At 45.7% G+C, this 18670-nt stretch overlaps 1 protein-coding gene across 11 annotated transcripts in view; it reads left to right on the top strand.

The window, feature by feature from the left end:
• The first annotated feature begins 438 nt into the window (after positions 1-438).
• LOC142572097 (arylsulfatase B-like) overlaps positions 439-18670 on the top strand; it is a 52521-nt gene continuing 34289 nt past the window's right edge. Inside the window, exons 1-6 of one of the 11 annotated variants that reach the window (XM_075680959.1) lie at positions 439-585; positions 846-1007; positions 2673-2845; positions 7991-8028; positions 14190-14298; positions 18163-18322. In XM_075680959.1, coding sequence (XP_075537074.1) covers positions 7991-8028; positions 14190-14298; positions 18163-18322 — 307 coding nt within the window. In that variant the 5' untranslated portion in view covers positions 439-585; positions 846-1007; positions 2673-2845. Of the gene's footprint in view, positions 586-617; positions 714-845; positions 1096-2672; positions 2858-3311; positions 3469-7882; positions 8029-14189; positions 14299-18162; positions 18323-18670 lie in introns of those variants that run through there. The other 10 variants (XM_075680952.1, XM_075680955.1, XM_075680953.1 and 7 more) reach the window with 10 other exon arrangements.

Genomic DNA, 18670 nt, shown 5'->3' with positions numbered 1-18670 from the left:
AAATTGAAAAAAGAAGAAAAAAGAAATAATGCAGCGCTGTCTGCTAATTATTCAATGAATTTATTGCGACTGGCATTGCACAAAACTTGACGAAATACTTGCATGACCGCTTTATCGTCACAGGCAAGGTAAGGCAGCTGTGTTGAGAAAAGTTGCGGCCTTTAAGTTTGTGAGATGTCGTAACCCAGTCCGCAGTATGCGAAAAAAGGTTTAAAAAATAAAGCGACTGCTTCGTGAAGTTCAACCTCTGCGTGCTTAGGTAAACAGAAGCAGCTCTTACTTAAAGAACTGTGCGTAAATGCCCCGGGTGCCCACATGCGTGCATTTAGAGGCGCTGCAGTGCGTATCTGGATACGACATTAGAGAACGCACTCTTCTTTTACGTTCATAAAAGCCAAGTCGGTATTCAAAACTGCAACCGGGAGTTTCTGTTTTGCTCAGATTTTTTTCGGCTGTGAGAAGAGTGACGCGTACAGAGGTCACAGTATAAGGGTTTTTATCGAATTTCGTGTCGGCTAGAATGTTGTAGCCGCGGGCTGAAATTGAACGCGCCACATCTTGCTCAGCAGTAGGACGTCGCACCTGGTGAGTAATGGACTCATATTTAAATGAGACCTGACGAAACTTAGCCATTCAAGGCAGCCTTGTGAAGATGATTATTTAGAACTCTACTCAGGGCGATTATGGTCACGGCTGCGTTGTAAAAATCAAATGTCAGTTACCTGTTTATGAGTGAGTGAGTGAGTGAGTGAGTGAGTGAGTGAGTGAGTGAGTGAGTGAGTGAGTGAGTGAGTGAGTGAGTGAGTGAGTGAGTGAGTGATTGAGTGAATAGACTTTATTTGCAGGTCCGGCGAGGACGCAAACTCGTCGCGCACCCGGCTAGTGCCACGTCGGGACCGGCAGGTCTAGCCCACCGGCCCGGTAGCAGGCACGTCGGGCAGCCAGGATTTGCTTGTCCAGAGCGGGGCTACGCAGAAGCGAGTCCCACTGCTCTTGATGAACTTGGGGTATGTCGACTCGCACTACCAGAGCATTGTGCGCTAGAATGGAGGTCTGCCCGCAGGACGGGCAGAAGTCGTCGCGATATACGTCGGGGTAAGCCTCGTGGAGAACGGACAGACACAGATATGTGCTGGCTTGTAGAAGTCTAAGCGAAACGGCTTGCTCCTATTCAACTTGGGGTGAGGGGGCGGAAAGACCCTTCTAGACATGTAGAAAAATTTAATAACCTCGTTGTGTGTAGCGGGAGCGTCCCTGTGGCCGTAGAGAGGAGGGGAGTCGGCAATCCTTACAGAGAAGCGCGGTAGGTGAGGTCACGCGCAGCCTCGTGAGCAGGCTCAGTGAGTTTCAGGGGAGCACCCTCGACCGACCTATCGTTACTATGCAGGTGAACTTCACAGGAAACGATCCCATTCAGTCTTTATCCAGCTGCGCCGGAAATGCGACAAACAGTCTGTTTACAAGAACCCTACATACGGCAGGACTACACAGTGATCAATTCGGCAGAGGCTTGCCTTCCGCCCTTAAATCTTTTTTGGGTTGCTGTCGCAAGAGCCCTGCGTTTAGTGTGGAAAACCGTATAAAACGCAGGCTATACCAACTTTGCTGACTTGCATATTGTGGCACAAAATTGTGTAATTACAAATATTAAACAACAACAGCAATCACAGGTGCAGGCATGCTAGTAGCCAAGATGGTGCTGAAGAACAGTGAACTCGTCTGAATTTCGTCGGTATTGCCTGACATGATGATTTGGGCTCCTTCAGTGTCGCGGCACTAAGCCCCCGGAGCAATATCACTGACGCATTGTTAGTCAGGGAGCAGTACAAGGGGCTAGATCACATGGGTTGAGTCGAATGACATGAACGATGTGACTCTGCGGGCGAGCAGACAGCGCCGTAGGTTTGAGTATATAGGGCAATCTCATAGGCGAATTCAGTGACCTGGCGCAAAGCGCGGTAGCATTGGCGTAGCCAGTGAGGGGGAAATTTCGGAAGTTGAACCCCCTCCCCCAAAATTTTCTGACGAAACCGCCCCCCTCCCCTATCCCATGGAACAGAAAGTGCCAGGAGGTGGGCTCCGAAAGAGCGACATGGATGAAAGGGAAAGCTTGAATCTGAAAGCAATGCGAGGGCTAGTGGCGGTCCGAAGTGGGAGGAGGTGGTTGTCATATCACTGTAGCTAGAACTTAAGTTTATCCAGTTTCCCCGCAACCACTATCGTGCCTATAGTAGTAGCGATTCCTTGCCTTCTCATGTCACCTTTTCCCTGTCCCCTCCCCCTCTCCCTTGTATGGGAACTGCGAGCGAAGAGCGGGAAGGCCCAAGGCTGTTATTCACTTGTTTCGCGACTGCCTCGGTTGTCTGCCTCCTCTGCCCCTCCTCCCTACCATTCTATCTAGCTGTTCTCTGGGCTTGAGTGTAGTGGAAAGGTACACGCTCCAATTTCTGCAGTGGTTTCGCGTCGGGTCACGGATAATTACAGCTGTCAAGATGCTAATGCGGCGATCGACACCCAGGGAGCTCAAAGTGCATTGTGCACATTCGAGGCAGTGCAAAGGTCCAAACGAGTTTCTCGCGTCTTCTTTCCTCTCTGCCACGCTCCTTTCATACATTGCCACGTGCATTTATTACTCCTTTACCGTTCGCACGTGTTATCAATTTTCTTCCTAGGCCCAGTGAAGCGCGCGGCATCGTTGGACGCGTCTCGATCATGTTCCTTTCTGTCTGCCTACGTGCCAGCCGGCTCGCCGACGCCTAATTGACAATATACACACACTCTGAACCACCACCGACGTGACTGCTTCAGTGGTGCAGGGCAGCTAAGAAGCCACCACAACAAACAGGTGCGAGAGCAGGTAGGAGAGAATGGCCTCGAAGTCCACACAGAAACAGAAATATAGGAATGTTAGCGGCCGCAGCACCGTTCGACAAACCGGTGACTGCTGAAAAGTGCGACAGTGGCTAACGGAAAAGAATGTTAAGAAGGGTAGTGAAGTGATAGATACGAGAAGGAGGGGGGGACGGGCATAAAAAGCCTCAAGAATGAAATTGGTGGATAATTATGGACACAGGGAGCGCGTCTCGTCACTGCCCGATCGCTCGACACCGAATGGCCGTGGCCAGTCGCCTAGCTGAGGCTCACCTACCACGTTGTAACACGTTCTGCTTACTGTGGAGAGCCCATTATAACTAAATGTCTCGGAAATTCTCAGAATAGACGGGTTTCAGGAAACACGAAGTCTTCAAATGTCTCGGAGCTACCGAACCTTATTTTACTGCGAACAACGGATGCCGTAATTTTCACAAAGGCTTCTAAACAGGAAGCAGCCCTGCTTTCAATTGTGTGCCTCATCAGTTCTCGAGCGTGATGAAATACCAATATGCGTCGCCCGATGAGTGCGATAGCATGATCGCAAGTTACTTCCAGAACATCTCTTCAAACAAGTCAGACACAAGCTCACCAAAAGTGAGTGAAACTTCCATAATATGATACTATCCAAGTTGTATTGCAAAGCTTCTTTCCTTTTTTAAAGCAATCTACCATAATATAGCATGCCCACAACGCCGAAAGAGCGATTGAGTGATAGGAAACTTGCGAAATAGTGCCCGCCCTCTCCTGTGCGTAACTAGAAGCTCTAGCTGGAAAACAATGGTGATCTCCCCTGTTATCTTCGCTGCAACAAGTCTGGCCTGCAAACGAGAAGACATACGATAGTGCGTTGTCTCGTTCTTCTATGGCCCCTTATTTAGCGCTGTTCGTTTTTTTAAGTCATGCACCAGCTAGGTCATCGACATGCATTATACAAATGCATCAATTCATAAACAAAATTTTAGTTTTTTTTTAAATATCATCAGTTTAAAAATAGCATAATGGTGATAGTGTCACGTGGTGGTGATGTTGAAGAACACAGTAGCAATACTGTGAAAGACAAAACTAACTTTTATTGGGCGAACCTGTGCCCACAAAAACAGGCTACACTTATAGCGCAACGATAGCGGCGAATACAGTCGGCGATCGTCGAAAATCTGATCACCGGGTCAAGCGCGTCGGCTTTTATACATTAGTCGTCAAATGTTCCAGAGTAATCGCTGGGACCCGCGTGCCTTCCAAAAAGTTCTACATTATTCGCGTCGCGCACAGATGCGATCAGATTACACAAGGTTCGGTCATAGACACTGGATGGAAGCATCGATAACATTCCATAAACTTTCGATAGATGCAGGCGCGTCCTGTGCTGTGCGATAACATTTGTTAGGCGGTGAAACGTGTCGCCCGATAAAGACAAACAAGTACACGTGTCAGTAGCATAATTTTATGCGAAGTGGCTGCAGAGCGTGCATTCTCATTGTTAAAGCATTCTTGTCCAGAGTGTGCTAGGAGTTTCTCTTTGCGTGGTGTGTAACCTATATATAGGGTATGGAGTGTCCCTGTGGCGGCAGTTGACGTCTACGGCAATAGTGTTAGTGTCCTTTCTCCTTAACCCCCCCCCCCCCCCCCCGCCCGCCCTGCCCCTTTCTTTGCGATATAATTGAAGAACTTCGGTGGCCATGCTGTTTTTTTATTTAGTTCGCAAGCCGCACGAACTCAATAACAGAAGCTCCAATGCGCGTAGCGCGTCGCCACGCAGTCTGTGGTAAAACTGTGGTTTCGGTAGTGAATACTTTTCTATCGTTTTAGCTTTTTGTAATCTTTAGTACGCAATTCTACATATATTAAAGAAATACATACGTACGCGAGCGTACATGGTGGGAAAAAAAAGGAATTGGATGTGTTTGTTATTCAGACAGACAGACAGACAGACAGACAGACAGACAGACAGACAGACAGACAGACAGACAGACAGACAGACAGACAGACAGACAGACAGACAGACGGACAGACAGACAGACAGACAGACAGACAGACAGACAGACAGACAGACAGACAGACAGACAGACAGACAGACAGACAGACAGACAGACATGTGGGTGTAGAAACAGAGGAAGCAATGTCATCTGGAGAGGGTAGGTTAGCGACATGTTTGTCATGCTGCTCCAGCTGTGATAGTGCAGAACGAAAGAAACGAAATGAGGGGAAAAAAAAGAAGCCAGCACGCAGACTAATACATACACACACATGTAGTGAAAAATACCTACGATTCTTTTAGGTTTCATTAAATGGCATAGCTCGTTTGCGTTCGCATCTGTGGAAAGCTAAGTACGTCGCATTATTTCATATATCGGTACGTTCACATTGGTTGGTTAGGCGTTATAAGAGAGCGATATTTCCTGTCCCAGAAAGGTTTCGTCCACGTTTTTTTCTCACTGGTGCGGCTGCGAGTGTGCGAAAATGTACTGCCATGAGCTATAGTACATATACCACGTACACAGTCGTAAAAAAAAAAAAGAATTTAATTTATTTGTTATCTAGATGCACAAACTAAAATGGAGAAGTGAACTGGGAATGTTTGCAATGCGAAGTTTAGGTTGCAGTCCTCAATTTGAAGTTACATTCGTAGGCGGAGATGAAAATCAGCTTTAGTGCAAGATCCTTGGTCCGTATACTTTTGCTTAGGGGAGTACGCCGTTGAAATCTGAGCTATATCTGCACAAGAGCACTCGCCGTAGGCAGATTATGTTTTACATTGTAAGTAATTTTCTTTTAACAATGTCGTCAAGGCACTCCAATGAGACCACGTATACGCCAAATGAAACGGATTGCCTCGGTGTACAGGATTTTCACTGACAAGTTAGATCTAAGAAAGGCTGACACGAGAATGTACACTCGTGAGCAAATGTATACGGACCACAGGGTCGCTGAAAAAAACTAATTTTTTTTGTAGTTAACATGCATAAACTGAAATTGACGAGTACACTGGAAAGTTCCCAAGGCCAAGTTTGGACTGCAGTCTTCAGTTTCAAGTTGCATTCACAGGCAGAGGAAACAAATCGGCTTCATCGCGCAATCACGTGTAGGTATGGTTTTGCTCATGGGTGTACAAAGACGTTCGAAGCTAAGACGGCAAACTCATATAGAACCTGAACTGCCGTGTAATTACGCCACCGCACGAAGGCTTCCGGCTAGCGGCCAGCGTTTTCTCCCGCAATATTTGTGCCACAGTGTACGACGTTGCACACCCGCGTGTTACAAGGAAAACAGAAACGTGGTATATACGTTGCCTCGCTGTTGACGTTGCGCTGACCCAGTGTTGTAATACATATACTGTACCAGAGTGCGCGTGCTGTTCTGGCCGGTAAAACATCCCACGCGCTAAATCCACCGCGTTGCGCTGTTTTCAACATTGTTAAAGAAAGGAGATAAAGTAAAACGAGAAAGGGACGTTAGCGAGAGGTAGCGTGAGAGAGCAGTTCTTCAAGTAACAGTTTGTGTGGGTCAAGTAATTAAAAAGAAAGAAAAAAAGAATCGGCCTGGTAAATGCTGCATATATGTTGCCGCTCGTCTGCAAACCATCGCCACCACAACGGTATATAAATAGCCTACAAGGTCGATCCCTGTAGCCTACTGAAGCAGAGGGGCGGTGTCTTCATTTCGTGTGACTGCACCGACAAGCCAACGCCAATAAACAAGCTCCACACATGTCGTTTCCTCTATAACACTAAACAACGGACATCCTGTACTGCTCCATGCACCCGGAGCAGTGCAGCTCGCTAAAAAGAAATCTAAGCCAAAAACTCGCGCGTAAGTGAACTGGGGAAGATACGAGCCGGCACGTGGCATCCGTTTTTGAAGTGTCCGCAAACGACGAATCACCCGGATGTAATAGGCACTGGCCGTATATCAATTCGGCGTTCACGTTAAATATCTTTACTGTTATTCGTCAATGTCGTCTGCACGCCCCCAGGCTGCGGGTCCCGCATGTATATATACACACACACACAGCGAAAAAAGCAAGAGCGTGCCCCATTTCTCTATAGATGCCGCATTTATACCGGAGTTGTTAAGCTACCGACGGTCGTCGTCCCAGCAAGTTCACCATAGGCGGGCCTGTCAAGTTTCCGGATTTATCGTTTAAAGGAGCTGCGGAGAGTGTGAAGGCGCACTACAGTTGGTCATCTTTTGGACATACAGCCCAGCGTTTCTACAAACCACGTAATTCATGATCATGTTTAGCGCGTTATGGATAAGGATACGAATCCACCGAGTTGATATGGTCGTTGAGCTTATGGAGACAGATTAAGGGAACAGGCCTAACGTTGCTTGAACGTTAATGGTACCAGGATGTGTCACTAGTAGGTCGCTCATAATTCAGAAAGAAGATAAAGGACAAAAATGCGGCAGAGGTCTTATTTGTTATAGCCTTTATTTCAAGTATCAGAAGAACACCGCGATTAGCGCCCTCCCTTTACCTACCTTTTCCTAGCGTTTTCTTTGACCTAATCGTACCTTTGGCGCCTCCTTATCACGAAATAACATAAATTTATGAAAATAATTTCGCAACTCATTAGCTGGAACAAAGAGTGCCCCATAGCGTATTGACAGGCGTCGGACGTGTTCTTTTAGCAACAGCTTTGCTTCTTCGGCTCTTCATGGTGGACGCGACGTGTATATCAAGTGTCAGCACCAGAATTGCAGGCATTTTTGAACTCTTTAGGAGAAGGTGTGGGACCCTTTCTTTGTATTCTTTGCAAAAGTGCAGGAGTGCACTGTGACACCCCCCCCCCCAAAAAAAAAGAAAAAAAAGAAATTATAATGCATTTAGATGACGCTGGAATCTTAATCAACAGCAGCTGCCCCTTTTCTTTCATTTTCACGCTGCCACGATATCTACCTGCTCGCATGTGTTCTTAACGTACGTGAGGTGTTGTGAGCTGGTGCCTCGATAAAAATGACACATTTAGAGAGAGAGTCACGCTAACCATACACTCTCTTGAAAACTTAGATGGCGTCCGTGCCAGTGTCTCGTCGTTTTCCGAAGGACATCATAGAACGACCTAAGGTGGTGAAACGAAATTTTTGCCTGAATATACTCACGTCGACGTCTTCGCAGATGCCTTCAAGGAGAACCTTGCTGTCTGACTTTAAGACGTAAGCGGCATGCCTTTCTTATTATTTTTCGTCTCGCTTAGAAATAACCACTAGTTGTAACCACTAGATGAGCGGTGTTGTTGCTGTGTACACAGGTAATGTCTTGTCGTAGGTCACTGCAGGCGATGGATTGTGCAGGAGAACTGATGTAGCGATGCAAATGCGAGCTTTGGCAGCTTCAATATATATTGTTGTAACTGGCTGGATATCGTCAAGCTTTCGTTGACCGCCATGCGTGCCCCAGCAACGACGTCAAAATGGGCGATAGAGAAAACTTCTGACGGTAAATTGAAGGAAACCGTTAATTACGATGTGGGCTCACGGATAAAATGTGCGGTCACCCTTGCAGCTTTATTGATTCCTGGGCAATGTTCTTTAATTGTATGACGAATATACATCGAGATGACACTGGTTGCAACAGATTTATTCGCTCCAGAATACATTCAGGCTTACTATTTCAGATCACTCTTATCTGCGCTGCCTCTTATGTTTCCTACTTTTCGTTGAGCCGTCCAGCCCTCCAGTATGTGCCTTCTAGACGATGACTTACCAGCTTTTATCTGGGCTGTTTTCGTTCCTTGCCTGTTTTGCCTCCATTCACTTTCACTGGCGTTATCTGACGACTTGCTTTCTACTTTATGAACGCTCAGATCACGAGCCTTATGCAAATTTCATCGCCTCATCACAAAATCTGACAGCTTCTAAATTCATTTTCTGCTTCTACTGAGTGTATTAAGGGGCTCTTGTTGTAATTTGTTATGAGGACATTTACTAAGTTCACCCCTTGTGCCTGATGAAACATGTATAACACGGTCAAATTTTACCTGGTGCTTTCTGTCTTTGTTCGTTCTTTGTTTCATTTCTTTCCACTTTGTATATATAGCACTGATTCAATCCGTCCTTGGTTAACATCCTCCCTACCTTTCCCTCTTCGTTTCTCTCTCCCTGTCTTTATCCATACTCGGTTGACCCTGTTTCCGTTTGATATCTCGCGGCCAGCGAAGGGATTTTCATATCTTACATTGTAAGAGAAGACATTTCTTACATTGAAGACAAGTGAGGCAACGTAGTGCTTCACTGGCATCCGGAATATCGCCATGCCTAAAACGTAAGCTTCGCATATATGTGAAGCTTGCGTTCTTTAAAGACGCCTTGAATACGGGCCATGTCAGATGCTCCGTGCATCCTGCTGTATTTCATGGCATTTCGTGCAATGAAATGCATCAAGGAAATCCCAAGTACTCTTATACACTGAAAAAAAAAACCTTTCTAACTTTAGAAAGATGGTCAAAAACAATTCATCCCATAGCGATGCAGCAGCTTCTGTGCGCCGACAGACTCGGCACCTGTGTCGTCGGTGCGAAAGCCATGCGAATTCACTAAGAAGTTCACTGCTCTCTGCACCTATTGCTTTTTTGTTTGCGGTGCCTTTGGTGACATTGTTTGAAGGAAATATGTAGAAAGATCGCTATGTGTTGTGATGTGGACCCACAACACCGAATAGGATCAGGGTCATCCGAACAGCGTCATCTTCACGACGTACATCCGCTGCTTTCAACATCTAAGGGAACAACACAGGTGCAGAGAGGGTATCAGCGTCGCACGCTCAAGGCGAGGTCATGGCAAAGCAAATAATGTCCGGAAGCAGCTTCAAGCTGACATAGAAAATATGGCGAAAACACGCAGCTGCTGAAGTGTTCAACTGCGATGTAGCTCTTAAGCTCGTATTTTAGTATTAGTCATAGGCTGTACGTTTTGGAGCACATAGCGTGCGTGCCATTTTCATGGGGCCAAATTGCTATTTATGATTGTGGTTGCCTCGTAATTGCTCATCATCACCGAATGTTGGCCATCTCCACGGTCATCTAATCTAAGTGTATCTGAAAGCTCAATTTTCCTTTCCAGTTCTTGATGCCCACTTATGTACCGTCGCGCTCAGTGAGACATAGAATGCAGCGCCGGCGACAGCGAAAGGAGGTGGAAAGAAAAAAGTAGAAGGCAGGGAGGTTAACTAGAATAACGTCCGGTTGGCTACACTACACCGGGAGAATGGGAAAGGGGAAAACAAAGATCACAGGGAGAGAGAGAGGAGGGAAGGGAAGAAGGAAATTGCGGTGAGTTCGCTGCCGCGCGTGGTCTTACAGAAATTGCATTAATAGTCATAGATGTTCGCACAAACCCGTCGTCCTTAAGAAGCACAAAAGTGCCTTCACCGCTTTATGGGCCGACGGGTGATGGGGGTGGTGTTGCAGCAGCACCTGCACAGAAAGCGGCCGGTTTTCCAGTTTTTGGAAATCTTTGGCAAGTTCTTGTCTTTCTGGGGCATTTCGTGGACAGTGGCACATCAGGTGGTCGATGTTTTCTTCGGTGCCACAGACCTCGCATGCTGCACTGTCAGTCATACCAATTAATGTAGAGTATGCCTTTGTGAAGGCAACTCCTAACCTAAGGCGACAGAGAAGCGCAGCTTCACATCGAGGAAGTCCGAGTGGAGGTCGGAGTTGCAGGGAGGGGTTTAGTCGATGTAGTCGTGTAAATCGTAAGTTTGGCGAGTTCCACTCGGTCACTGTGAGACTGCGTGCCAGGTGTCGAAGCTGCCTTGCAGCGTCTGTCCTCGAAAGCGGAATTGGAACGCTGTGCTCTTCTTGATGTGCTGTGCGAGCAGCGTTATCGGCGGAATCATTGCCACTGATTTCACAGTGACCAGGTACTCATTGAAAACGACCTCGTGACCTTTTTGTTGGACATCATGGTAATGTTTCACGACGTAGTATGTCAATTGGTCATGACATCCATGTCGGAGAACTGACTGCGTGTACTGTAATGCCGGTTTTGAATCGCGGAACACAGCTCATTTTCTAGATCTTTCAGAATCAATGAATTCCAGTGCTCGACGCAGAGCACAGCGAAAGGTGCAGCAATATGCCTATGGGAAGACAATGTGATGCGACATACATGGACGGCAATACGGCCGTGTACCCTTTGCCTTTTGTTTTCGCACAGGTTCATCAGTTGTCGGCTTTTAAGCTGGGATTGGCAAACTAATTGTGGTCTAGCAATAATTGTCTAATAGATACTGAGCGCGAAGGAACACACATAATTTCATGACGTCAAGCAGTATTTAAAGCCAGGCTTTCTTTGCCTACCATCCCGGGTTTCTTGTTCTTTGTGGCTGTTTCAGCAGCTAGTTGGACCGAGCCGCACAATTCGGGTTCCTTTCCATCGCATCGACTCGAACGGAACACCGAACTTCCTAGCCCGTGATGAGAAATCGCCTTGAATGTGTTCTTCAGGGGCAACCAACCCATCGGACTAGAGGCTGCGATAAGGACGGCTGATGCATCATGCATGCGTCGTTGCGAGGAGAAGTGATGCGAGGTGCCGGAAACATTTCCGGTGGCGAGGTTACGAACGCTAGGTATTCATTTGGAAGAAGATCAGGATCTATCGTCCGTCGATGGCAGACGTATGATGACAGGCATAATTACTGGGCAAACACGAAGCCTGATGGGTGTTTCGGTAGGGGAAACAGCGATGGGTTCGAAGCTAGATGAACGAAGTGATCGCCTGGCTGTGAGCTCTAAGGAATCGGTGGCGAGGTATCATAAAAAACACAGTTCATCTTCCGAAATCAAGATTAGCCTACCAGGAGGCAGTGGTCTAAGCATGCACTAAAAAAGATAGGAAACGAAAAAGAAAGGACTTCCGTGAATAGCCAGTGAGAGAGCAAGACAAGACAACCAAGGAGCTCGCTGGTGAAGATTATCAAGATGTTTTTCTTCTACATGAAGCTTCTTTTCTTCGGAGCGGTAGCACTGATGACGCAGATGATAAAGAAAGCGGTACTGGCCTGCTGCGGTGTTAATGGCGGTCGCGGTGACAATGAATGGTTGCCTACTACTCCAACACTTGTGAAAATTGAGCTCGCGTCTTGTGTTGCCACCGTCACAACGACCTGCTGAACTGGGCCGATTTCTTTATTCGTCTTTTTGGCTATTCTACACGACGGCTATGGCGTTTTTGATGACGCTGGCCCCATTGCTTTGTCTATGGGCGGTCCAAAGAGAGTTCAAAGACATAGATTTCTCTGATTTGTTTGATGTGCTAATGCGCCCCGTCTGCTTCTTACCTAAATATGTTGTCCAAATACTGCCTCCTATTTTGGCACCGTACAGTACATGATGTAAATAAATATATTTCGGTCTCTTTCTGACTTCTCACGCGATGTTTTAAATTCCTCCAGATCTTCCTTGTCATTTTCTTCTCACCTCGGAATTAACGTCAGAATGTTGATATGCAGTGAAGTAAAATGAATGACCTTTTGCTGCTCGTTTCCTGCAATGAAGAACGTCCCACTAAGGGAATTAAAAAAAAACATTCATAACATGTTCAGTGACCTCCCTACTTCTTTGGACCACAATAATGTGCATACTACTGGTTGTTGCAGTACTACTAATATCTATATAAGTAAAAGAAGCGCACCTCTAAGATCTGCCGAGCTGTGATTGAGACAACACTTATCATTTTTACCATGCGGTGCCCGAAGCTAAGCCGAAACAAAGATATGAGCGTTCGAACGCAGATTGCCTAGGACAATGTCAAGAGAACAGGAATACATAGCCCAACTTCTGTCCTGTGATTTTCACGCGTTGTTTCTAACCAAGGATATGAACGGATTCGCACAACTAACGTTTACAGAAGCGTATTTTAATGCGAAACATTGTTTCGTTCCTCCTTCGTTCCTCCATCAGAACTGGCTTACTTAGCGATTAATACTGACCGGCAACATAATGCCAGTGAGCCCGCCAGTGTTGGTCGTAATAAAACAATAAATCATGACATAAATACTACCCAATCTCTAAAGCGCACATATACCTTACTAGAATAACGCATGATATTCACTAAGTTCTTTGATTTCCCCTAATGTCTGATATTTGTATTGCCCATTCTTGGCCCATTAGGTATGTGCCCTTTCTTGGTTAATCCTCCAGAAGGGATATGTGCTACTGTGACACTAGGTTGAAAGAATCCTCAGATCTATCTAAATATCTATCGTACTTCCCGGGCCTACACCTCTCACTGCCATTCTTCCCTTTACAAACATCATACATCGTGTGTTAATTTTGTGACATCGCAGCGCCGACCTTAAACAGTGTCGTCCGCATCGCATTAACCATAAAACATCCAATAACCCCTTCAGATAGATTCCGACATGTGCGTTTGATCTTCATAATTCTATTTACTTCATTCAAAAAAAACATTCCGACTTAAAAAAAAAAAGGCTTTTTAAATAAACTTTTGCAGCTCTTCGGAGATCGATGCTCGGAAAGCTTTCTTTCTCAAGGGATTTTTTTCCCCGAGAGTGACGCATATAGTGGGGACACATGTGTCTTCTCCAACGTGCGGGTGGATCTCTAATTTCGTTCACTTTAAGGACATTCTCTTCGAACCTCACTTTCCTTCCTACAACTCTGCTACCAGCATCGCCACCCTACCACCACTTGCCCCAATATAGCCCCAGTTGCCCCCACTCAACGCTTATTTTCTCTATTAGGACAACATTGATTTCATCTATTAGTCAGCTTACCGTGAACCTCTCCTCTCGCGCTCACATTACGTAAAGGCAAAAAAAAAAATTGAAGGGAAAGATAGACTAGGCGGTTCTTTTTCTCGTTATGCGGTGCCAACGTTCAGTGACGCCAGCCGCGATATGGAAAGACCGAACTAGCTTCTATGGTCGCATCCTCTGTATAGCGGAACTCGGCCAACTCACCTGTAACTCTGTACGTTCCGTCAATTGCTTGACAGACTGGGCTTTTTAGCAAGATCCCATTCGACTAAAAAGTTTAAAATAATTTGAGGCCAGCTATTTAAGTCTTGGATGTCCTTCTTTATGCCAACATACCTGCATTACGTACACTTAGGAACACCATAGGAAATCAAGACTATCTGTCTGTAAGAAATAGAGAAAGGAAGAACGGGACAGGTGCATACGGCGTTAAGTTTTTGTACGTTTGGATTATGGAGCCACCAAGATTCACTTGAAGCCCCTGGTCGAAAAGTTACTTGTTAGGAGGCGTCTGCGCTGCTGCAAATTGTATTCAGTGGAATATTTATCACAGACTCAGTAATGTTGTTAATGTCTCTCACTTTTGTTATAGGGCCGCAGAAGCCAGCCTATATTACCTGACGCTTTTCCTTTGCGCTCTACCGACGGCGCGGTGCGCGAGAACGAGGCCACACATAGTATTCTTCCTTGCGGATGACGTGGTAAGAGGATCACTTGTTCTCACTGTCGCGAAGCAGTATTTGAGACAGCAAAAAATTTTGCCTTCCGTTCGGAAGGAATGTTGTGTCGAATGTCTGCTGCGCCCCCTATGGCACGAGAAGGAAAAGTAAGCGCTTTTTTCTTGTATCAGGTTTGTGTGTGTTTGTGTCAGGTTTGTATCAAGTTTGTGGGAAATGGAAAACGTTTGTAAATTGAATTTCCAACCTCGCTTCAAACTTAACATATTGCTCATGCACTCGCTGCATTTGAAATACCAGCGTGAAAACTTCGTCAGCGCGTAGAAATCCCAAAACCGCGTTGTAGGTGCGTTTCTATATTAGCGTCCCAGTGCGAACGTACACGAGTGAAACACTGAGAACCTTGCGGTGGGTAATAATCTTATTCTGTCCCTTATTCAGTCTTTGGGTGAAACTGTGAATATTTTTTACATTAATCCGTTGCGGTCTAAATTAGCAAAGTTGATGGCGCAGTTCCGCATGTATTACGAGGAGATGGGCTGCTATTATTGTACACCTCCCTAATGTCCCCGTGCGTGAATTTCGAGTGCTTATTAATAATCCCCTCTATTAGCCTTTCATTGTTTGGGTTTAGCCGGCTACGTTTGTCACTACGGAGAGAAGATAGCTATGACTGCATCAGTGAGTGATTTATTGTGTTGACATGGGAAATGTTGAAAACTATTGTGTTGCCGGTTTCTTCACAAACAAAAGATTGCTCAATAAACAAACGATGATAGCATGAGGGGATACGAAAGAACAAACAAACAATCTGGCAATAAAGCGCATTTCGTTAACATGCTTAAAGAACAACCCTAAATATAGAAAAGAATACATCACAAAAATACATCTGCAGCCCACACCGAGTGACGCGACAAAACAATAACTCATAATGGATATGAAAAAATTGAAGACATAGATGCAACTCCACTTTCACTAAAGAACCTTAATAAACCTTTCAGATCTGAACGTTTTAATGATGCCTCATCCCATGGCACAAGCAACCTTACTACGCTGAAAGGACAATTATTATGAGTCATCAACGTCACCTTCAAAGTACATCTTTTCTGTTCAAACTTAGGACCAGCTTAATGGAGCGTGTTGTATGAGGGTGACACTTCGGGAGGTTGGGCGAAGGCCAATAATTTTACGTCATAGCTTTAGCCATGAAATGAAGCTTTTTTGCAGCGTCGGTTCTGGACACGGGGATTGGAAGTGGTGGGCTTCTACATGAACGGACTGGGCATCTTCGTCGGTGAGGTCATTAACAGCAGTGCTGTTATGTCCAAGCAACCACTGAAATATAATTTCATGTCCTCTGGCGGTAGCTTGATGGTGGTCCTCTCTTATCTCATATGCCAGCTGCTAACGAGTTCGGTGATATAGGGCAAAATTCAGACTCTGAAGTGCTGCTTTAGGGTCTCTAAAGATGACCTATTTCCAATGTGTCTCTTGCAGGAGGTATTTTAGAGAAGCACGCCGGGCAGCAAGCTCTGCCCTAAAGATACAATTGCAATCAAAAGTTTCCCGCTTTAAGGCGACAGTGCTGTGCCATATCTGGCTCGGCGTGGCATTTACAAGGACCTACTCGTTACGCATCGGAATGGGAGATGCACCAATGTGTTACTCTGGTTGAACTACAGAGATGATTGAATACATCTTACGTCTCTGTACCCGGCACGACGTCGAGTGTGAAGCTCTCTGGACAGCATTGAACCGGCTGGACGCTCGACCATTTTCGAAAATGAACATCCTTGGACCATATGGTCGTACGCACTGATTGCAAAGAAAGCCACGACCGCGTTATTGCAGTACCATAAGCTGACATGTCTAGGCGACCATTTGTAGACTCGGTGCGAACCTTCAAATGTGCACGAAACTGTGCTCCCTCTCTGTCCTCTCTTTTTCTCTTCTCATGCCTATATCCCATTCTCCCCGTACAGGGTAGCAAACCGGACGTGCGTCTGGCTAACCTCCCTGCGTTTCCTCTCTTCTGTCTCTCTCTCTTCCATGAATGGCCCCACGTGCAACAAGGCATAGCTGAACGACGTAAACGATACAAAAAGCTACCTGTAAACGTCACTTCTACCCTGACACGTTGACACGTCTATGTCACGGCCAGCATAAGCAGAGATCGGAACTGAAGATGGGAGTAGATATAGATGGCCTGAGAAGCACAACATTCCGATTGCGTCACACCAACTAAACTCATGAGGGATGATGCTAGCATTAGAGCAGAACAAGTATGCAAGTCTGTAACAGAAGTTTGTCGATTTGACAGTTCTATGAACAGACTTCTGTACAGAGCTATGACTGCCCTTTCTTCCTCCACATCTTTGAATAGATTGAACTAAATCTGTGACTGCAAAATCAGACGCATGCAGGGGCATTCTTAATGACTACGACCGGCTTAGCTGACAACGAATAAAGGGGGCATAGCACGCAGTTTGACAACGCATCCACTGTTAAGAAAGTTGGTAAGATACTAGATCATTTCACACGCTTGCACAGATCGAAGTTATTTATTCACACGCCCCACAGGATCCGGCCGGAGTACTATGTGAGGTGGGTATACAATACGTGTTACAAGTGAAAGCATTGTAAAGTTAGAAGTAACGAGACCCCGTTGATATAAGTAGAGATGTAAGCGGTGGAAAAAAGACATTGAAACTTTCGGAAAAAGTTTTTTTTCAACCAGGATAAAAAAAAAAAGGAAAACAGAGCTTCCACGCAGAATTCTTCTGTTGCGATGCGACTCCTTTCGACGTATCGAAATGTTTGGTGAAAAGGAGTTTGGGAGTCTGTGAAGCACCTGGATCCATTCACATGGTGGCAAGGACTCTGCTTCAACCAATCCTTGAGCGCCCTCGGCTGTCGCGTACTGCATATTCCCCCTTCTTCTACGGCACGTGACAGAAACTAGTACGAGTTTTAAGATGTGCGCACCAAGCTACGAAAAAGCCTCGAATGGGATCGCGTGCAAAAATTTGTGTGCGGAAGGCTTCGTGCGCTCCACAGCGAAGCGTTGACGCGTGAAGCGGAAATGAACGGACACAGATTGATGAAAATGTCGTTCTTCAAGCTATGATGTGAAATCAATGCCTTGACGTGAAATCGTGCCTAGATTCTGAACCCGGAAGCTCTGCTGGGACTTTTGTGACGCAATAATGTAACAATTATATTCTTTTCAGTGTCAGAGAAATAAATGGGTCCAGTTTTTCATAGCTCCTTGCGCGATCGTCCTTCTTTAAATTTTTCGTATTTTTCTGAAGAAAAATAAAAGTAATCAGCTTTTTCACGCCCCTCAAAATTTCGTGAAATTTGACATTTCTAGATGTAAGCAGGATGTTAAGGTATACATAAAACAAGGTGACTTTATATAATAGTTAGCGAGTAAAAAACGAACTAATGGAACGGATGCGGGCACACGCAATAAAAGAGTACATGTCGCAACACCATGAAGTTATACAAAAGTTAGCGAGGATCATGTGTAGGATTGATAAGCTACAGTAGAAAATAACAGTGAAAGCAAATACTCATGAAAAAATGGCGGTCACTTCACATCGAAGCTTCACTGGGTCAAGAACGTTGACGATGTCCATCTGGAAGACCAGTCCATAATCCAAGTGCTAGTAGAAAGGCTGATGAATTGAAAGCGTTGGTGCGTCCAAAATGCATTTGAAACTGCAGTTATTGTGCAAACGGTGAGACATTCGTAGTGGTCGGGAGGGAGAGAAATAACTTGATGTTATTTTTATAAATAACATTTAGTTATTTTATGAGATTAAGTAACTCGATGTTATTTTATGAAATAAGCAGAAGCCACGCTTTGTTACGCCATCGCTGCAGGGATGGGACGACGTCAGCTTCCACGGCTCGTCACAGATCCCGACGCCCAACTTGGACGCCCTGGCTGCGGACGGTATTGTACTGAACAACTACTACGTCCAGTCTTACTGCACGCCATCGAGGGCTGCGCTTATGACTGGACTTTACCCGATACGCACAGGTGAGGTGCCAGTGACGAAGAGAGTGACACAATTCCTTGAGGAAGCATTTGACTTGGCCCGGTTGCTTATATCTACTCATTGTGTATAAATAATCAGCTTCGACTAATATTAACGTAGATAAAATAACATACACCTGGTTGTGCGGGATGTTGGCGTGGTATTGGGATGGCGGTGTGCTCTTAACGCCCATAATGCGAACGGTTTTTGCACATGACTGTCAGTTACCTAACGTCTCGTCCACCACATGCGCCATTGCCATAGGTTCTGTCTATTTGCAATTTAGTAATTTATAATTTCTTCAATTCCAGTTGACTGCCCCACATTTGTCTGCGAGCTGCTATATAGCT

The sequence above is a fragment of the Dermacentor variabilis genome, chromosome 2 (genome assembly GCF_050947875.1).
Source record: "Dermacentor variabilis isolate Ectoservices chromosome 2, ASM5094787v1, whole genome shotgun sequence".
Taxonomy (NCBI): domain Eukaryota; kingdom Metazoa; phylum Arthropoda; class Arachnida; order Ixodida; family Ixodidae; genus Dermacentor; species Dermacentor variabilis.
Note: the sequence above shows the minus strand (reverse complement) of the source record. Positions and strands in the feature narration are given on the sequence as shown.